The sequence below is a fragment of the Dromaius novaehollandiae genome, chromosome 9, assembly GCF_036370855.1.
Source record: "Dromaius novaehollandiae isolate bDroNov1 chromosome 9, bDroNov1.hap1, whole genome shotgun sequence".
NCBI lineage: Eukaryota > Metazoa > Chordata > Aves > Casuariiformes > Dromaiidae > Dromaius > Dromaius novaehollandiae.
In genome coordinates this window covers 14,393,853-14,411,129 of record NC_088106.1, presented here as the reverse complement: position 1 = coordinate 14,411,129, position 17,277 = coordinate 14,393,853, and the positions used below count along the sequence as shown (strand labels likewise).

At 45.7% G+C, this 17,277-nt stretch overlaps 1 protein-coding gene across 2 annotated transcripts in view; it reads right to left on the bottom strand.

Annotated features, from left to right (window-relative positions):
* Positions 1–4,976: 4,976 nt before the first annotated feature.
* The window catches only part of TP63 (tumor protein p63), a 113,850-nt gene continuing 101,549 nt past the window's right edge, over positions 4,977–17,277 (bottom strand). For both annotated transcript variants that reach the window (XM_026093515.2, XM_026093513.2), the window contains 4 exons: positions 11,468–11,625; positions 10,368–10,512; positions 9,374–9,467; positions 4,977–8,094 (listed from right to left, as the gene is read on the bottom strand). In XM_026093515.2, coding sequence (XP_025949300.1) covers positions 7,798–8,094; positions 9,374–9,467; positions 10,368–10,512; positions 11,468–11,625 — 694 coding nt within the window. In that variant the 3' untranslated portion in view covers positions 4,977–7,797. The remainder of the gene's footprint in view (positions 8,095–9,373; positions 9,468–10,367; positions 10,513–11,467; positions 11,626–17,277) is intronic.

Below are 17,277 nucleotides of genomic sequence, written 5' to 3'. Positions count from 1 at the left end.
TTACAGCTGCTGCAGGAGGACGGCTGACGTGATGTGCTTGGCTAATGACTGGACGGAGCTGCGGTGAAGCATCTTGCGATTGCAAAGTGCTCTTGGCATTCAGGTTTCCAGGCTGAAGCACAGGCACCGCACGGCAGCTTGCTAACGGCCACCTGAACACGTGGCAGCCTCCCGTCCCTGCGAGACCGGTGTCCCCAGGCCCCTGCTGCCCGTGCTCTTCGTGCGCCTGGAGCCGCGGGGCCCAGGCCCCGCTCGGTGCAGCGCGCCGCGTCCCCAGCAGAGCCGGCAACGTCGGGGCCGTCGCGGCCGCGGCCCCGGTGCAGGTCCCGCTAGAGGGCAGTGCCTACACAGGCAGCCGGAGCCGCCGCCCCTGCTCGGCGGCGCAGGCAGAAAATCAGGGCTTAAAAAAAATTATACTTTTTTTTTTTTTTTTTTTTGGAAGACCTCATTACAAATGCCTGTCACAAAGGAGCCAGACCGGGTGGGAGATGATGTACTAGGAAGTAGCTTGGCTTCACTACATCCAGGTCTCATCTCTCTCTCTCTCTCTCTCTCTCTCTCTCTCTCTCTCTCTCTCTCTCTCTCTCTCTCTCTCTCTCTCTCTCTTTTTCTTTTTTTTAATCTGTATTGAGTTTGTGGGTTTTTTTTAATTTCTGCTGCTAGACACCGATTTTGAGAGAAGCTGCAGTTAAAATAGAAGGGGGGGGAGCACCAGCTTCTCCTCAGGCCTGCTGATTCTTTTCAGCTTTTTCTTTTTTTCTTTCTGGACTCTGCAACAGCTTCTTCGCCCTACAGCAGAGCCCTGAAACCATTTACTTGCCTCTGGATTGCACATGGCAGTGCAATGAGTGTATCACAGTGCAACCACAGGCCTTAGACCGAGGCAAAGCTGATCGCATGGACAGAGCCATCCCGCTTACTACTAACAAACAAGCTTAGGCTTTCCACAGCCTTTCTGCAGGCAATAATGAGACCACATCTTCCAGGGCGTGATTCAGAGTGGGAAGTTAATATGCTTTGAATGGCTCCCCAGGGACTTTCTTGCCACTGATGATACAGGGAGCTTAATCTCCTACCCTAGGCAGCAGAGAGAGAGAGACAATGTAAGCATCTCCCTTGTATGCTGTAATGGTTGGTATAAGCCCAGCTGCTGCTGATAGCTGTGCATGCCAGCGGGTTCCATCTCCTGTTGGAGCATGTAACTGCAACATCTGGGGAAGCAGGACAGCCAAAAAAGCTGCTGGCTGCAGTGTTTGTGCTATTGCATGCAAAGGCCAGTGCATTACAAAGGGAGTGAGAAAAATCAGCTGAACGGTGCATGGACACCCTCACCAAACAATCTTAGGGCTATCTGGTGTCTGTCCTTTGCTGCCTGTAAGTTGAAATCCAGTTGCCAATGGGTCTGTGTCTGATATTGCTGAAGGAGAGGAGCGACGACCAGTACAGCTGTGACTGCAGCTACCAAGGCAGAAATGCTGTGCGCAAGCAACGTCTTTGGGTGCTGCGGGGACCATTCAGCCTTTGCCATCAATGCCATAGATACATGGTCTGCCTGGTTGCTGCACACCATCCCTGGCGCTGCCCCATGGAGCTTACGTGCACCCTGGGGCAGGCAACTGGTGAGCCCCCACTCCAGTCTCACATCTCCTGCTCCCACATAACCTTGCCTTTACTCACCCATGGTCTCAGGCATCAGGGTTGCTTCACGAAGGCAGAACCAATGTTTCCTAAGAGTAAAACATGTGACTCTGTAGGATTGTTTACAAGGAAGTGAAGGCATTTTAACGAAAACAGCTGCTCTTTCCCTCTGCTTCCCCCCCCCCCCCCCCCAAAAAAAAAGGAGTAAGACTAGCTAATGCCCACGGGGCAGGGAGTGCTGCCCTCATAGCTGAGCCAAGGAAACACACGGTTGCACTACTGGCAGCAGGTAGACAGGGCATCATGGCAATGGGCAGTCCAGCAGCAAGTGGATGCAGACTGGATCAAGCTGTGTAGGGGCTCCAACCCCACACCGAACTAAAGGGCACCTGCATAGGAAATCATCAACAAAGAGACAAAACCAAAAAGCAAATCCCAAAACCAAAAAAAAAAAAAAAAACCCAGTCACAAAGTGCTGATATTAAGGCCGTGTGCTGAAAAGGATGGTATATACAGCTGGGAGAGGATGGGAGTACAAAGAACTAGAAAAAGGACCAGTCCTCCAGGGACCAAGTGAGGTGACCAAGGCAATAGCAAAGGGCTACTGCCATATGTCCCTGAGTAAAATTTTACCTCTTTATTCCTCGAGAAGCAATCTGGGAGAAGGCTGCAGCCAGGCCTTGCAACAGAGAACCTAAAGATTAGCTTCTTTCCTATTTATTTTCCCTTCATGGTCAAAGTATCCAAACATCAACAAAAAGGATCTAAAACTTCAGCCTTCACTCATTGCTATATGCACAGGAAGACAATTCGTTGTTGTCATGGGTTGCAGAGAGCCAAAGCATCTCAGGACCGAGAACCCAGCAGCTGGAGACTACCTAGCTAGGCACCCATATGCTGTGAACAAGCAGACATCTTCTTCAGATTCAGACATCAATGCTTCATCAGGCTCCTGACCAGGAGGCACCTTTGTGTCAAAAGTGACTGACAAAGGCAAAGGCTCAGCATGGGCAAAGCCTTTGCCCAGACAGCCACACTCACAGGCTGCCTCCAATTCTGGCTAGTGGACACTTGCTGCTGCTCCATGGGCTGGATTGCACAGGGGAGCCTTGCAGGGCTACCTCAAACACTTACTAATGTTCACGCAGCAGTTGGTATAAGCTACACATTTTATATTGCAGCAGGTCATTCAATGAGCAGAAGGCCAAACATCCCAAGCTTCCCCTTGATAGGGCTGGGCTGCCCACATGGTTTTCCTGCTGAGAAACAGCTTGCAGTTGCAAAGAGGGAGACTGGGAGACCAGGTCCTGGAGCCTTTTCATCACTGTGCGTGCTCGGCAGCTTTGCCATCAGGAAGGAAGGGGATTCTGCTAATCCACAGAGGACAGGAAGAACATGAGGAGCAGGACACCCTTCTCAGGCTCCACTCAACCATTTGTCAACTTTTCTTTTGTCTGGATAAGTTTTATTCCAGGGAACTTCAGCATACTTTGAAAACCATATAGAAGGGCATGCAAGTCTTCAGAGACCCATTCAGACTTCCTAGACTTCCTGCAAAACAAAGCTGGAAGTTTGTGATGGATCCCTGCACTGAAAATGTCATGCCAAACTTCATATCAAGCATCCCAGTATTCAAAGGAAAAATTCAAACAGGTGGAGGAGGAGGACAAAAAGGAGAGTACCAGCTTTCGATTATCAGCACTGAAATCCTTGCTGTACCGTAAGAAACGCATAAGTTCCTAATCCTAATCCAACAATGGATCATGGCAGAGAGCTAATGCGATTGCCAGCAAACGTGTTTCATGCCTACCTGATTAATGGAAACTGTAATCCTATTTTACCTGATCTGATTTGCTCACCTATAGGCAAGGACTCCATCAGCTGAAATGACATGCTCTCACATTCATTGTGGTAGCACTTGTCTCTTGGGGGGGGGGGCAACGTATTAGTTTATCACACTGTAGTCAAGCAGTCCCTGATGGTCAGAGTGTACCAGTGGAACGGTGCCAATGGATAGTATTATCCAGAGACTGGTTGATCTGTAATCTTTTTCCAGAAAAACAAAAGAAATAGTGGCTAGAACCAGAGCTGAAGAAATCAGAGAAGCGTTTGTCCTAATGGTAAATGTTAAACGGACTCCCAAGAGAAGCAATGCCTTTTTCCTCTTTGGGGATCTTTATGGATTTTTGCCCCCTCACTTCTTAAAAAAAAAAAAAAAAAAAAAAAATCACAAACCATAACCTCCAGCAAAATTTTGAGACAGAGAGATAGAAATGGACTCCCATACAGAATTGCCTGATTTAAGCTGGGCCATTAACAGCTTTTGTGATGGTTCATGGATGGACTGAAGCCTGCAGCTGATGGAAACTACTTGGTCGTTTCAGGACAGCCACCCCAGCAGCTAAACACTGCTGTTCTTCCAAATCTTGGGAACAGAAACTATTTTGAGATGCAAAGGGAAAGGAGATGGTTTTGGTAGGGGAGGGGATACACGGGATGATGCAAAAAGTCTTTGGTATAGTTTAAAATAAGGAGGGCAAGCATCCCCAAGCCCAGAGAGGATCAATGGAGATAGCTACACAAAGTGTGGAGGTGGGAAAGGGTGGCACTGAACTTGTCCATATGCAGTCTGCCCCCAAGAAAGTGCACCAGCTGTGGCCCCAGCTCAGCTGTGTCTGAGCAGGACAAACATGGGATGCCTCCTGGTGCCCCATGCAGGAACCTGAAGTGAGGGCAATAGAGAGCCAAGGAAATGATACAAAAGCTAAAAACCTCCACCTTCCAGCAAGAGGTTTACAGAGGTTGACTCATTCAATCTGCCAGAAAGATGACAGCAGGGGTCTGCTTATAACACACCTTTGCACCATGGATGGTATGAAGTGAAAGGTCTCTCTATGGGGAAAAAGACATTGCAAACACAAGCTGAAAACTGAAGCAAGAAATTTAGACACTTTTAAAAATAAAAGTGAACATGAAGTGAGCTCTCAAGTGAAGTACAAAGCAAGTGGACTTTCCTCTACACAGTCTTTGCAGCAAGGCAGATACCTTCCCAGCAGACAAACTGAGAGCGTGCAAATGGGCCTAACACAAGACTGCTTGGAGGTCAATGGCCTCTGACCGGTCAGAGCAGCCAAACCATCAACTCCTCTGTCCCTATGCTGGGTAAAGCCACAAATGCAAAAGAAATCACCAGTGACAGTCTATGGAGATTGGAAAATCAAACGCACATGTGAAGGCTACGCTAAACCCAAGGTGCTCAGAGGGAGAAGCAGCAAAGTCTCCTGATCATTTCCAAAAAGGCGCACAGGCAAGAAAAGAAGCTGGTTGGAAATTCAGTATCATTTTCAGTTTGGCTTTTATTTTCATCGACTTCAACAACAAGGTGTTCCAAAACACACACAAGTCCTGGTGCAGGCAACACTGTCATTGCTACAAGCATTGGCAGATTCTCAGCTCAGTTAACCCATATGCTTTGATGTATCAAAACAAAAATCACAGCTCTATAGGAGAGGATAAAAGCTACAGCAGTTCAAACTCACTTGAAGATTCCAGTTATACAGAAGTGGGCTCCATGTTGGTACACAGTAGAAAGAACATTTTTCACAGCATAAATTTTAATTATTAGTGATGTAGCAGAAAAGCTCCAGCTAACTGCTGAGTTAAAAAAGCAGATACTGAAGTTCTTGTGCCCCAACTCTGGGCACAGCATTAACTGCATTAACCTTTATAGTCAGAAGCTTCCTAGTTCCTAAGATGAAGGTATTTTTGAATCATTTCCTACAATACTGAAGCAGCTCAGAAGGATTACACAATGGAGATGCAAAACCATGAAGGTGAGGAGGGCAGAACCTAAAATTCACCTCCAAGAATTTGCAAAGTAGCCGCACTAAGACTTTCCCCGCACTAACACTGCCCCACTGAATTAATTCTTGCATTGAGTCAAGAGCAGGATGATGCGCTTCTTTTGTAGCATACTAGGAAAAAAAAATAGTAGTAAGTTTTCACACTGAGCATGTTAAATACTTTGAAATCTAGGACGCTGCTCTTTGAAGTGTTACAAAATAAAATGATAAAACAGGCTTTCAGTCCCTGTCCCCTAACCCCTCAACTGCAAAGTAATACAGGAATCTCAGTATGAAAAATACAAATATATTTGTTCAATGGTGAGTCACTTGTTACACTGTATACTGTAAGCGTTTTGCATAAAAATAATAATTAAAAAACAGAAAAACAAACAACATTTTATTGTGGTTCTGGCAGACCCGGTATCCCAAGAAGAAATAAAAATTGCCATGTTATGTTCTAGGAAACAAAAATTACACATACAAAAAAAATATATATATACACACACTTTACAGGGTAATCATCTTGCATCACCATTCTGGGCTATCCAAAATAGGCTTGCACAGTTACCAAAAGGCAGTCATTGAATGCAACTCAGACCTACAACAGACAGATGTGCAGATGAAGGAGGATACTAACAATACCTTACTCAAATGAAGTATGTGACACAGCAGGGCCCAGAGAACAGCCGCTGCATTGAAAAGAAATTATTTGTTTGTAGCAACGTAGGATGGCAACTCATTTAAAAGCTGCTTTCATCAACTTTCCCCAGTCAAAAAAAAAAAAAAAAAAAAAAATCAAGCTTAATGTTAAAAAGAGAAAGCCAAGTTGAAAGCAGCTGAGCTCCTCAGCTTGTATCTGTTTCTACCTATTAGCGTCTCACTGCTGTGGCCAATACAGGTGTGGAAACATGCACTCTGTTCCATTACTTGCCTGCAGTATGACTGGCAGTCACAGAGGAAATGCCTCAGAGCACAACTGCTGTTTAACCAATAAAGAAAAAACACAAAAGTTTTAAATTTTTAATGTAAACAACACTTTTTGCAGTAGTAACACTCATACTACCAGGAACCTTTTCAAACTACTTGTTCCAAGGCAGTCTGTGGGAAAATCCTGGTTTTGTTTTTTGGTCTTTTTTTTTTTTTTTTTTTTTTTTTTTTTTTTTTTTTTTTTTTTTTTTTTTTTTTTTTTTTTTTTTTTTACTCTCTGCTTCTAGCTCCCCATCACATAGTCTACAGTCACCGGCAACAAAATGCAACAGACATCGGTCAATTGGAGATGCATCTAAAGATGGCTCTACTCTCCTTAGCTGGAATCAGTCTAATATGGTCTAAATAAAGGATTGCCTGGGTTTAGAGTAGCTCAAGCCCTACAAATCAGTGTGCAGCTTCCAGCTGGTCCTCTGTGCCAACCAGAGGGCAGGTAGACAGGTCCTGGCTTCTTTATACTAAACCAACCAGGTTGCACATGTGACAAAGCCTAGTACTCTAGCTTAGATTGTGGTAGTAGTACAGAATGGCTAAGGTTGGGTGGGGGACACGCGAGTCAGGGCGATCAACAGCATTATTTGAGTTTATATCCTGAAACAAGCAAACCAGGATATACACATAAATGTACATTCAATCAAGAGAAGAGACAGCAAAAGGGGTTTTTTTTGTTTGTTTGTTTGTTTTCCCCCCCCTCAGAGAAGGCAAAGGAAAAGGAAAAAGTGGGCTGCAGGTGGCTGTAAGCGCTGGCCTGTCCAGCAAAGTGCATGTGCTGTCTCCGCTGGAGAATATTACACATGAACAGAGCACTCAGCTCCGTGGGAAGAGGCTGTTTAAGTGCAACGTTCAGCAGACTAGTTCCCATTTATTTTTTCTGATGAATTATCAGCTTAGAGTTTGGAGCACTTTGGGTTTTGGTTTTGTTTTTTTTAAACCTTATTGCTTTTCAAAGCAGAATTGGTGGATGAGAGAGACAGTCTGAAGGTCAAGATACCCACAAGGTGTGTGAGGATTCAAGAGTCAAGAAAAGAAGCCCTCTGCCCAAAGGAAAACACAAGACAAAAAACAATGCCTTCTCGAGAAGGCCAACAGCTTTCAAGGGAACACCACCTGCCTTCCCCCTTCGCTCAGCTCTTTCCCTTGCAAGAGCTGAGATGGAGGTCACAAGTCCAGGGACATGGCCTAGACAGGAGTAAGGGCATAACTAGCATGACTGAGTAAGAAGGCTCTCTGTGCCCTTCTTCCAGGGGTGCAGTACCAAGCAGGGTGAAGACACACGAAGGGCTGAGCAGTTTGTGGCTGAGGCGGGGTGGAATGGGTTCTGTGGAGCTCACTCCCCTTCCTCCTTGATGCGTTGCTGTTTGTTGCGCCGGGCATCCATGTCGAAGTTGAAGTCGTTCCACTCGTCACGGGGCGGGAAGGAAATGGTCTGCCGGAGCGTGAAGCGGACTGCATCGATGACCCGCTCCCCCCGGGTTTCACTGGAGCCCACACTGACAGTGGAGGCGCCGCTTGGGGTGCGCAGGAGGTGGGGAGGGGAGGAGAAGTCATGGAGCTGCCGGTGATCCAGGATGCCTTTCCAGATGGCATGGCGGAACTGCTCCGGGATCTTGAGGCTCACCAGATCCTGCAAGGAAAGGAGAAGGACTTAACAGGGCAATCCCTGGGAAATCCAGAGGGTCTGGGCCCTGGCAGAAGTGGCCTCTGGGCCACCATGCAAACACCTATGAACCTGCAAAGCCCTGCTAAAATCCGGGTGGCCGTGATGCGCTATACCAGAAGATAAACCAGTAACCCGAAGGTGGTGCTTCACTGGCTCACCACTTCTAAACAAGCACACACAGTGGAGAGGCAACAAGAACTGATTACATGAGGTCCATATTGAAGCGACATGAAACACATGTTCATGCATAAGACCCTGGGGCCTAAAGCTAGACGTTTAACTAGACTGCAAGGCCTCCAAAACAACCTTGGTTAGTTCTGCTGGTTGTCTGTGGTGAGTGATGCTAGGCTGCAGAAGTTCGATGGCTTTGAAAACTTCAGTGTTTATTTCAAAGCCTCTAAAAGTATTTTAGAAATAAAGTTTGGGCTCCTGTATTCAAAGCTCTTGGTCTGACTGTATAGAAACTGCCTTAATTACTTGAACATAACCAAAATTTAAGATAGAAACCTAACATCAGAATACTTGGAGTTTGAGGCCCCCCCCCATCATCTCTGCAGGTATAGTACCTCAGGGTAGCATTTACCTAACTCAGGGAAATGTGGTATTGGCTTCTGAAAAAAATAGCTATCAGCTTTGATTAATTCGGGTCAGCTTTTCTAATTACAGCAAGGAGCAGAAGGAAGACAGCCCAGGCTAGGAATCAAAAGCACCAAAGCCTTGCAAAGTCTTGGAGCAAAAAGGGGCCTGCTCTGAAGAGAGCAATGGTACAGGAGAGGAGAATGCAACCCCGCAGCAGAAGCCATGCAAGAAAAAACAGAGCTGCACTGAGATGCCAATAGCAAGGGAAGATCATTAAGGTAAGGCTAGAAAATAGAAGTAGGGAGGGAAAACACAGACCACTTATGGACAGCTACTTGTCCGCAGGCAAGTTAGGTGTTTCAGAGCTTTGTAAACTGAAACCAAGCCTTGCAGAGTCAACAGGCCTGTGGGCTGGGGCCACTTCTGGGGCTAAAAGGGATGGTGGTGGAAGGAGACACACTCTATACCAGGCAAGGCAATTATAACTATGGCTCTGGCACAGAGTCCTTCCCCTCTTTACCTTGCAACAAGTCTTCCCCATTGTGTGACAGCCTTAATTCAAACTAATTATATAAAAATAAAAAAATACTGAGTCTGGATTTCTGATCAGATCCTACAGCAGGGCCAAGAGTGCAAACAAAGGAAATGGTGAGGAGTTACTTACATCCATGGAGTAATGCTCAATCTGATAGATGGTGGTCAGCCCCTGGGTCGTGAAATAATCCACACAGGATGAGCAGCCCAGCCTCGCTAAGAAGCTGCAGAGGAGGAAGGAAGGAAGGAGAGAGAAAAAAGGATCACCCTGGCTGCAACAGCCCAAACCACAGAAAAACCAAACACTCAGCCAACCTGCAGCAACAGGAAACAAAGCTTTTACCCTTGGCTTGACCTTCTCCAAGACATGCCAGGCCAGCAAGCCATGTCGCTGCCATGTGAAACAAGTGAGGGAGTCTTTCAGTTTGGCTCCTAGCAGACAACCCTCCTAGCAGACAACAGAGGCAACACCTCACCTTAGTAGAAAGCTGAAGATGCGACACAGATCTTGGAGCGGGAAGGCTCCCAAGAGCCCTCCTGCCAGGTCACTGAGGTATTTCCCTGAGAAGGTGGTGGGACCCAGGGCAGCCTGCTGCATGGATACAGGGCTTCACCAAGGTGATCTGGGGCTCAGATACATCATGCACACAAAGTACTCCACAACAGCATGCTCCTCCCTAGGCGTATTCCTCTTATGGGGAGCTTTTGCCAGCCTGTTCAACTTCATGGAGGGCAGACGGGCTGTGTCTAGAGAGGCTGTTTGTACTTCTGACCCCAGTCAAAATTTGTTGTGTGGCTACAGAGTGGGGGGTGTGGGGGAGAAAGCACCACACACTTTGCAAGTCTTCCTGGCCTAGTGCTGCACACCCTCAGCTCCACCAGTCCAACAGATCCTGAGGGTCCTTGGCTTTCTTGTAGTCTTAATGTCCCTGTTTCTCTCAGCTGCTCATGGGTAGGGGGTTGAGGCCTCGTGCCCAGAGGGCGCTGGCCATGAGACTGTCACAAATGGCTGGATTCCAGCACTCAAGAGAAAACAGGGTGAGTCCAAGGGACTAGGTGCACAACACAAGGCCTCCGTTCTGCACGGTAAGAAATGTGAGTCTTGGCAGCCTGCTCCTGCTCACCTGACAATGCTGCAGTCTGTGGGGTATGGAGGAGGGGGAGTGCAGTGGGACGTTGAAGGCATGGAGAGGGGAGGAGGCAGCGCCTGTGTGGGGCTGAGGCCGTTCATGTCGCTGGTCATGGCCATGTGGGTGCCCATCATGGGAACTAGAGGAGAGAAGCAGAAGGAGCACATCATTACCAAGGCATTCCCAGACCACTACTTCACCCCCAGCACAGTGCCAAGACATGGCACGCTCATCCTACAACCAAAGCAGCCTTAAATTCACTGCAGAGCTCCTCACAGAGCTCACAAGGAATTTAAGGCAGGGACCCCAGGGACTGCATAGGACCCAGATGACAGAAGTCTTTCAGAAGTTCTCCCCTCACTGGAGCAACTGTAGGCAATGCTCGCTCTGCTCACTTGCCTGGCTTATCTTCTGTTACAAACAGGCTCATCAGAAACTTAAGCAAGCTGTCAGCATCTCAGCTTTCTTTGCCACAGAAAAGGAGCAGGACAGAGCCAGCAGGGTAACCCAATACAGAAACCGAACAGCTTTGTTTTCAGACACTGAGCACCCAAAGGGGATCAGCAACAGGTGTGGGTGAGAGCCCAGCACTCTCAAAAAACTCAGCCCCCAGAATCATGTCTGTCATCCTGGATTTACAGGGCTGCTGGGCACTCTTCAGCAGCCAGGAGGAAGCAGGTTATATTGCTACAAGCTGCAGATATTTCCTTTGAAATTAAGTGTCTTAATTGAACCAAGGGAAGAAAAGTTTGCCAATATTTGCATCACCTCTCTTGGAAAAGGAAGAAACAAGGTTTGAAAGGCAGATGACTGTGCAGCCAGATTTGCAGAAAGTTGCAGCTCTGTTCACATCTTCGCCTCTGTGAGGCTCAGAGTGGGAAGCTGGAGCTTGGAGGAGGCAGGGGACTTGCCCCACAACTCAGCAGGGAGCAATATTTGGCTCTCCAGATTCCCAGCCTTGCTGTTGAGAGTGGCTCGAGGCTCCCTGGACTAATGTTAGCCACTGGCCTAGTGTCTCCAAAACTCAAAGTCTCTTTCTCCAGAGAAGTGGGGAGCAAGCACAGAGCAGGAGAAGAAGCAGCAAATTTTCTTACTGTTGGTTCCCATGCCGTCGGGGATGGTGGTTGGAGTCAGGGCACTGCGCTGCTGGGGGTTAATTAGCTGGCTGACAGAGGGCAGTTTGTTCATGCTGTTCATTTTGCTGAGCGGCGGAGAGTTGGAACCATAGGACGACTGTGACTGCATGGAGGTCCTGCAAACCAAGGAGATATTAGGATGTGAGTCACAGCCTTTGGTTGTTAGGAGTGCACATCTGAAAGGGCTGTGTTTTCTGTTTGGGGCAGTGGTAAACTATTGCTGGTGAAATTACTGGCACTGTGGGAGTGTCACAACTAAAGATCATTGGAAAGATAACCAACGGGAACTAAATTTTTGCAGGTATTTTGGGGATTTAAAAAAAAGAATTGCAAAACACTGACAAAGGGCAGCTTCACTTTCAGTTCTTTTTTTTTTTTTTTTTTTTTCTTAAGGAGAAGAAGTTCCTACAGACCATTTTCAGTTGGAGAAAAGAACATACACAAACCCAGCAAACACCTGCCAAATCTTGAAAACAGTATTTTTAAGTAAAGCTCTCTTTGTGGTCTAAGGCTTTTTCATAAGAAAAAGAACTGAGGAAGTTATCTCAAACCATCCTAACTACCCCTAGAAATCTGACTACAGGATATAGTTATGTTCTTGGTTTTCCAAAACTCCTATTTATTCATGTAATCATGCTATTCCCAGGTGTATATATACAGCAATCCATATATATGTGTGTGTGTACATGTATGTATGTATATGTGTGTATGTATGTGTATAAATATATATACACACACATATATATATAAAAACAATCAGAAGCTCTTTCCTCAACAGAAGCTCTTTCCTCAAGACTGACTCCATACTCCTTGGGGAAAGCTACTGAGATGGTCAAAGCTACACAGGAGACGCACACAACTTTTGCTGACATTAAAGAGAATTTGGTATCCAAATACTGCAGGCTGCTTGTGACAAATATCAGATTCATATACCAGCTTTCAAGTCCAGACAGCCCCAAACTCCATCCAACATTTCTCATGTACAGACCTGGCTAGCAAGGCTCGCTCGCACGTTCTCCCCCTCCCTCCCTAGCCCCAGCGGTCCCAGCTGCAATGCCGCCATGTAAGCAATCCGGAGTGTGGAGACCAGACTGCTCATGAATGGCACCCCATTCCCAGATCGAGTTACAACTGCGGCATCCCATCTGGAGTCGGGCCTTATCTGGAATATGCAGAAAATGATCATTAAAGCAGGCCTAACAGCACAATTGGCAGAACACTGCCATGTCACAAGAGCCCATGTTTCTCTCCAAACTGCTGCTGGGCTGAGCCCTGGCATACCAGAGGCAGTTGCAAGGCTGTGCAAAGGCACTCGGGAAACAGGCATGCTTCCCAAACAAGACATACCCTCGCAAGCGATGAAGTCCGAGTGTTTGTTCTGCTGTACTGCAGTGACCCTGCGGTGAATGTTAAAGGGCACATTCCCTGATTATTTCCCGTTGGGAAATTTACTCATCTTTGTATAACTGGTTACACCGATTCCTGGGAACTGGCTTTCCTTCTATGCAAACAAAATAGTTATTACTTAAAATAAGTGTAAAGTAAAGAAAAGACTTATTCCCGGATAATTTATTAAAACCTTCAGCACCCAAGGTCAAGTTTCATATAATTACAAAGTCTCCAGCTTCCTGCACTTTTAAGACTTGCGACGCTGGGTGGAGAAAACATCTATGCTAACAGGCTAGAGTATCTAAGGCCCTGAAGAAATGTTACTTAATTACTCAATTACAGGAGGTACAGAAGGGTGTGAACTGTCCTTAGGCACTGAAGATGCAGGACAAGATCCAGCAAACTTCATAGACTCAAGGAAGTGGAAAGCACAAGAAGCTTCACAAATTAATATTAATGGTAGCAACAACTCCCAAAGAGAAGTGAAACCAAGCCACGAAGTTCAGGCCCAACATTTCAGGGTGAAGGGACTGATTCAGATTTGAGGTTTCAATTCATCAATTATAAAAGTGGAGACCAGCCATGAAATTCGAGTCAGGTTGACGCTGCTCTTAACCTAAGAGGCCTCTGAATTTAGGACTTAAGTTAATATTTCCACTTTACAGGTCCAGGCACCTATCCTAACCAAGCTTCAGCAGAAATTAATATACAACTGAACAGACTCTTAGGACAGAATTACTTGATTTTGGGGTATGCAAGTGAGGTGGTCACCATGTACAACACCTTCCCACAGTGAAATTCCAAATCAAGTCAAAAGACATCGCAAAAGAGGTTTGTTTCCACTGTTTAAGCTCAGGACAGGTTTTATTTAGAGAGTTCATTATTATCAACAGATTTTTTTAGGGTGTCTGTTGGTACAAAACAGCATTTTCCAAGGCAGTCAGAAGTGAGCTCAACTTTGCTCTCTACACCTTCAACAGTGATCTCAACAAGACTAGTTAGATCACTGCAGTATACTTCACAGGAAAACAAACAAATAAACCAAACCTGAAGCACCCTACACTATACAAAATGAAAGCATACTCTCACTCATTGCTTAAGGACTCCATTCTTTTCTCATTTGTACTCATAAAAATGAAGATTAGCTCTACTGAGACAATCAAGATGAAGCAAATAAAACAGGAAAGCAACAAAAACCATTTTTGTTCATACCCATATGCATTTCAATGAAACTATTCCAACACATAAGTAGATATGTGAAAGGTCTGCAGAAATCCATCCAGCCAAAGAAAAGTGCAAAGATAAACCAAGATGCAAAATTTTATTGAAAATTAATGTCACACATCAATATAACAACAGCTTCAGAAACATGAGAAAGTATTTTTGGTACTAAACACACAGACTACATTTTTTGAGGATTCATTAAAAATAAATTGCTTTTTTCTCAATTTTTTAAAACAGGTGTTATAAGAACATCATGCACAGTGATTTTGATTAAAATTATACTTACTATGTCTCAAGAAAGATTAGAAGTAGGAGCATTAACATTTCTTTGATATCAATGCCAACGAAATGCATTTTAATATCAAGGTATAAGGACTTCAATTAAGAGACTATTATACTTCTTGGAATAGTCTGATACCAAAGGCACTGAGTCACATTCTGCAACTGATTTTTCTCTCTTCAGAGGCTATGTAATTATTTAGCCAATAACATTTGTAGTTATGCAAGCTCATATGAGGGCAATCAACTCTCATGCTTCAAGGCATATAGTAATCATCTCAACAGGTCAAGAAGGAATTTCCTCTCCCACATACGAAGCACAGTTCAGTTTACAGGTTACCTTGTACACTTCTGCACTTTCATAGATAACTGGATATCAGCCCTTCACCAGAGGTAGGAAACTGCTTGCATAGACCAATTACCTGATTGCGTAGACAAGTCCTAGAGTCCTCACTCACATTAGATGAATGCACCCTCAAAGTAGCCTTAATGAAAAATACATCAAAGGTTCAAAAAGTGCAAGAAAAAGGCAGCTTAGGCACAGAGGGTTTAAAACTTCACCCAAGCCCTTATGCCTACTCTTTGCTATCCCTGAAGACTTAGAGGCAGTTGCAATGCCAAGAGACCCAAGTGGTATGGAAGCTGTCTGAAACTGGGCCTGTCTTTCCTTACAGTAGCTGCAGCAATGTAGTAAGGACTACATCTTATGTTTGTACATGGTCTACATGCCCAATGACGATGGTTTTTCAAACAGGGGTGTTTGCTGGGCTGCACAACCCTGGAATCTGATCTACCCTTGGTAATAACGCAGAAGTGTCCCAGATGCTGCTCAATTGCACTTATCAGCTTAGAAGATCCATGAAACAGGACACTAAAAAGCAGAGAGATGCACTTGCTCTCCACATCTCAAACAGCTGCTCTTCTAAAGCAAGCAACAGAGTATTTTTCAGCCACGCAAGTGCTTTGTAGCCTTTGTGACCAACTGGTAGTGTGGAAAGGAAGAGCCTTAACAGTCACTAGGCAGACAGCAACTACAGTACAGGGACAAGAGGAGAGATAATGACTCCACATTTATTTCAGGTATGGGAATTTCCCAAGGCAGCAGTGGATGCAATCTGCCCTCTAGGTAATGGAACTATAATACAGGGAGTGGATATACACAGGCTGATAGGACCTGACTGACTGATATGGCTCAGTTAACCTGCTTAGTTATTCCTTGAAAGGAAAAGACTTACTTTTCTGAAGCACCAGCGATGACAGAGAAGCAATCACAAGACAGCTAGAAAAGGTTTTCTGCTTTTATCTGCAGAGGACAGACGAAAAAGGAACTCCAATTACTTCCAGCTCCAGGTGGTTTGCTGGAAAAAACCTGCACCTTCTTAGGTTACCACCTTGTAGCTGGAGAGCTCATCAAGTCACCATTAAGACCAGATTCATAATCATCATCCTCTTGAAGGTGAGGAAAGACAAATAGCAAAGCCTTTCTAGAGGACAGTGGGATCCAAACATTCTATATGCTCGCTTGGTAGAAGTCAAATGTATTGCCCATGATGGTACAAGAGATTTCCCACAGATCAGACCAGATGAACTAGAACTTGAGCAGAGATCTCCTTAGTGGGGGCTGTGGGTGGCTCTCATATTCTGGTAGGTTGCCTCCTTGAACCTGCTGGTGGACAGGCCCTCGAGCAACTCTTTATGCAAGTAAGTACTGCCCCTATCCCAGTATTTCCATACTGTCATCCACAAGCAGACAAGACCAAGATCCAGGAATGAATCTTCATCAGAAGCACGGACTAATGGTGCTAAGTATAATCCTGCATCTGTGTTGCTTTTGCAGTTCATCTTCTCAGCTCTCACAGGGAAAGGATGAACATGACCTTTCTTCTCCCAAATAGAAAGAAACACAGCAAATTTTATCTTCTTTGTGATCTGGAAGTACCTCCTGGAGTTTCCAGGTGAAGCATAGAGGCACTTGATTTGGCTAACTTTATACAAGGAACAATGGTAGAGCTGGAAGTGTATGAAATAGTCCATGCTAGTGTTTAATTAGTTATTACTGTTATTCACAATTTTTTGTGTCTCTTCTCCATCAGCCCCCTCTGCCTCCCCGGTAGAACAAGTCTTGCTAAGATGACAAAGGAGATATCTGGAGATGGAATATGGCTTTTAAAAGAGAGATTAGTATGAGTCATCACCTGCTCAGAGCACAGCTCTGCTGCCTGGAAGCAGATGATGTGATGTTCAGAGATAAGAGTCTTCTCCCACTGTGCATCAGGCTTTTTCCCTCAGTGGGTGGCCAAGAGGCCCATTTTGTTTTTGGAAGGCACCTTTTCTTCAGGCTGCACCTAACACATGAGGGCAGAGTTAGAGCCGGGTACACATCTGCCCCAAGGGAATCCAGCGTGGATTGTGCTGCAGGCACAGAATTTCCCATCAAGACCTATCCAGCCACCAGGCAGAGTTTCCTAGCAGCTGCTGAGCACTAACTTTTACATCCGACTCCAGTCCCCAACCAGCATTGGACTGGGCCAACACCACCCTTCCCAGTATCTCTTCAGTAACCTCTTTCCATTTCTATTTTCTGCAGCTGTGGACATCAGAGGGTTCCCAGGAGAGATGCTGCCTGAGAGCATAGGTTGAAGGGCACTTCTCGACCAGTGCTGCAGGCTGTTCCTCATGTGATGGTGTCCAAGTCCCTCTCTGTGTGATGGAAAAACCCACCAACAAGCAGGCATCAAGCCTGCCCTCAATCAGCTCCTCCCTTGCCTCCAATATCTGCACCTAGTGCCACAATTAGCAATACCAGGATTAATTCCGTAGTGTTCTGCTTGCCTTTTGATCATTCCTCTTTCCTGCTGGTCTAGGCTTGGCACTTT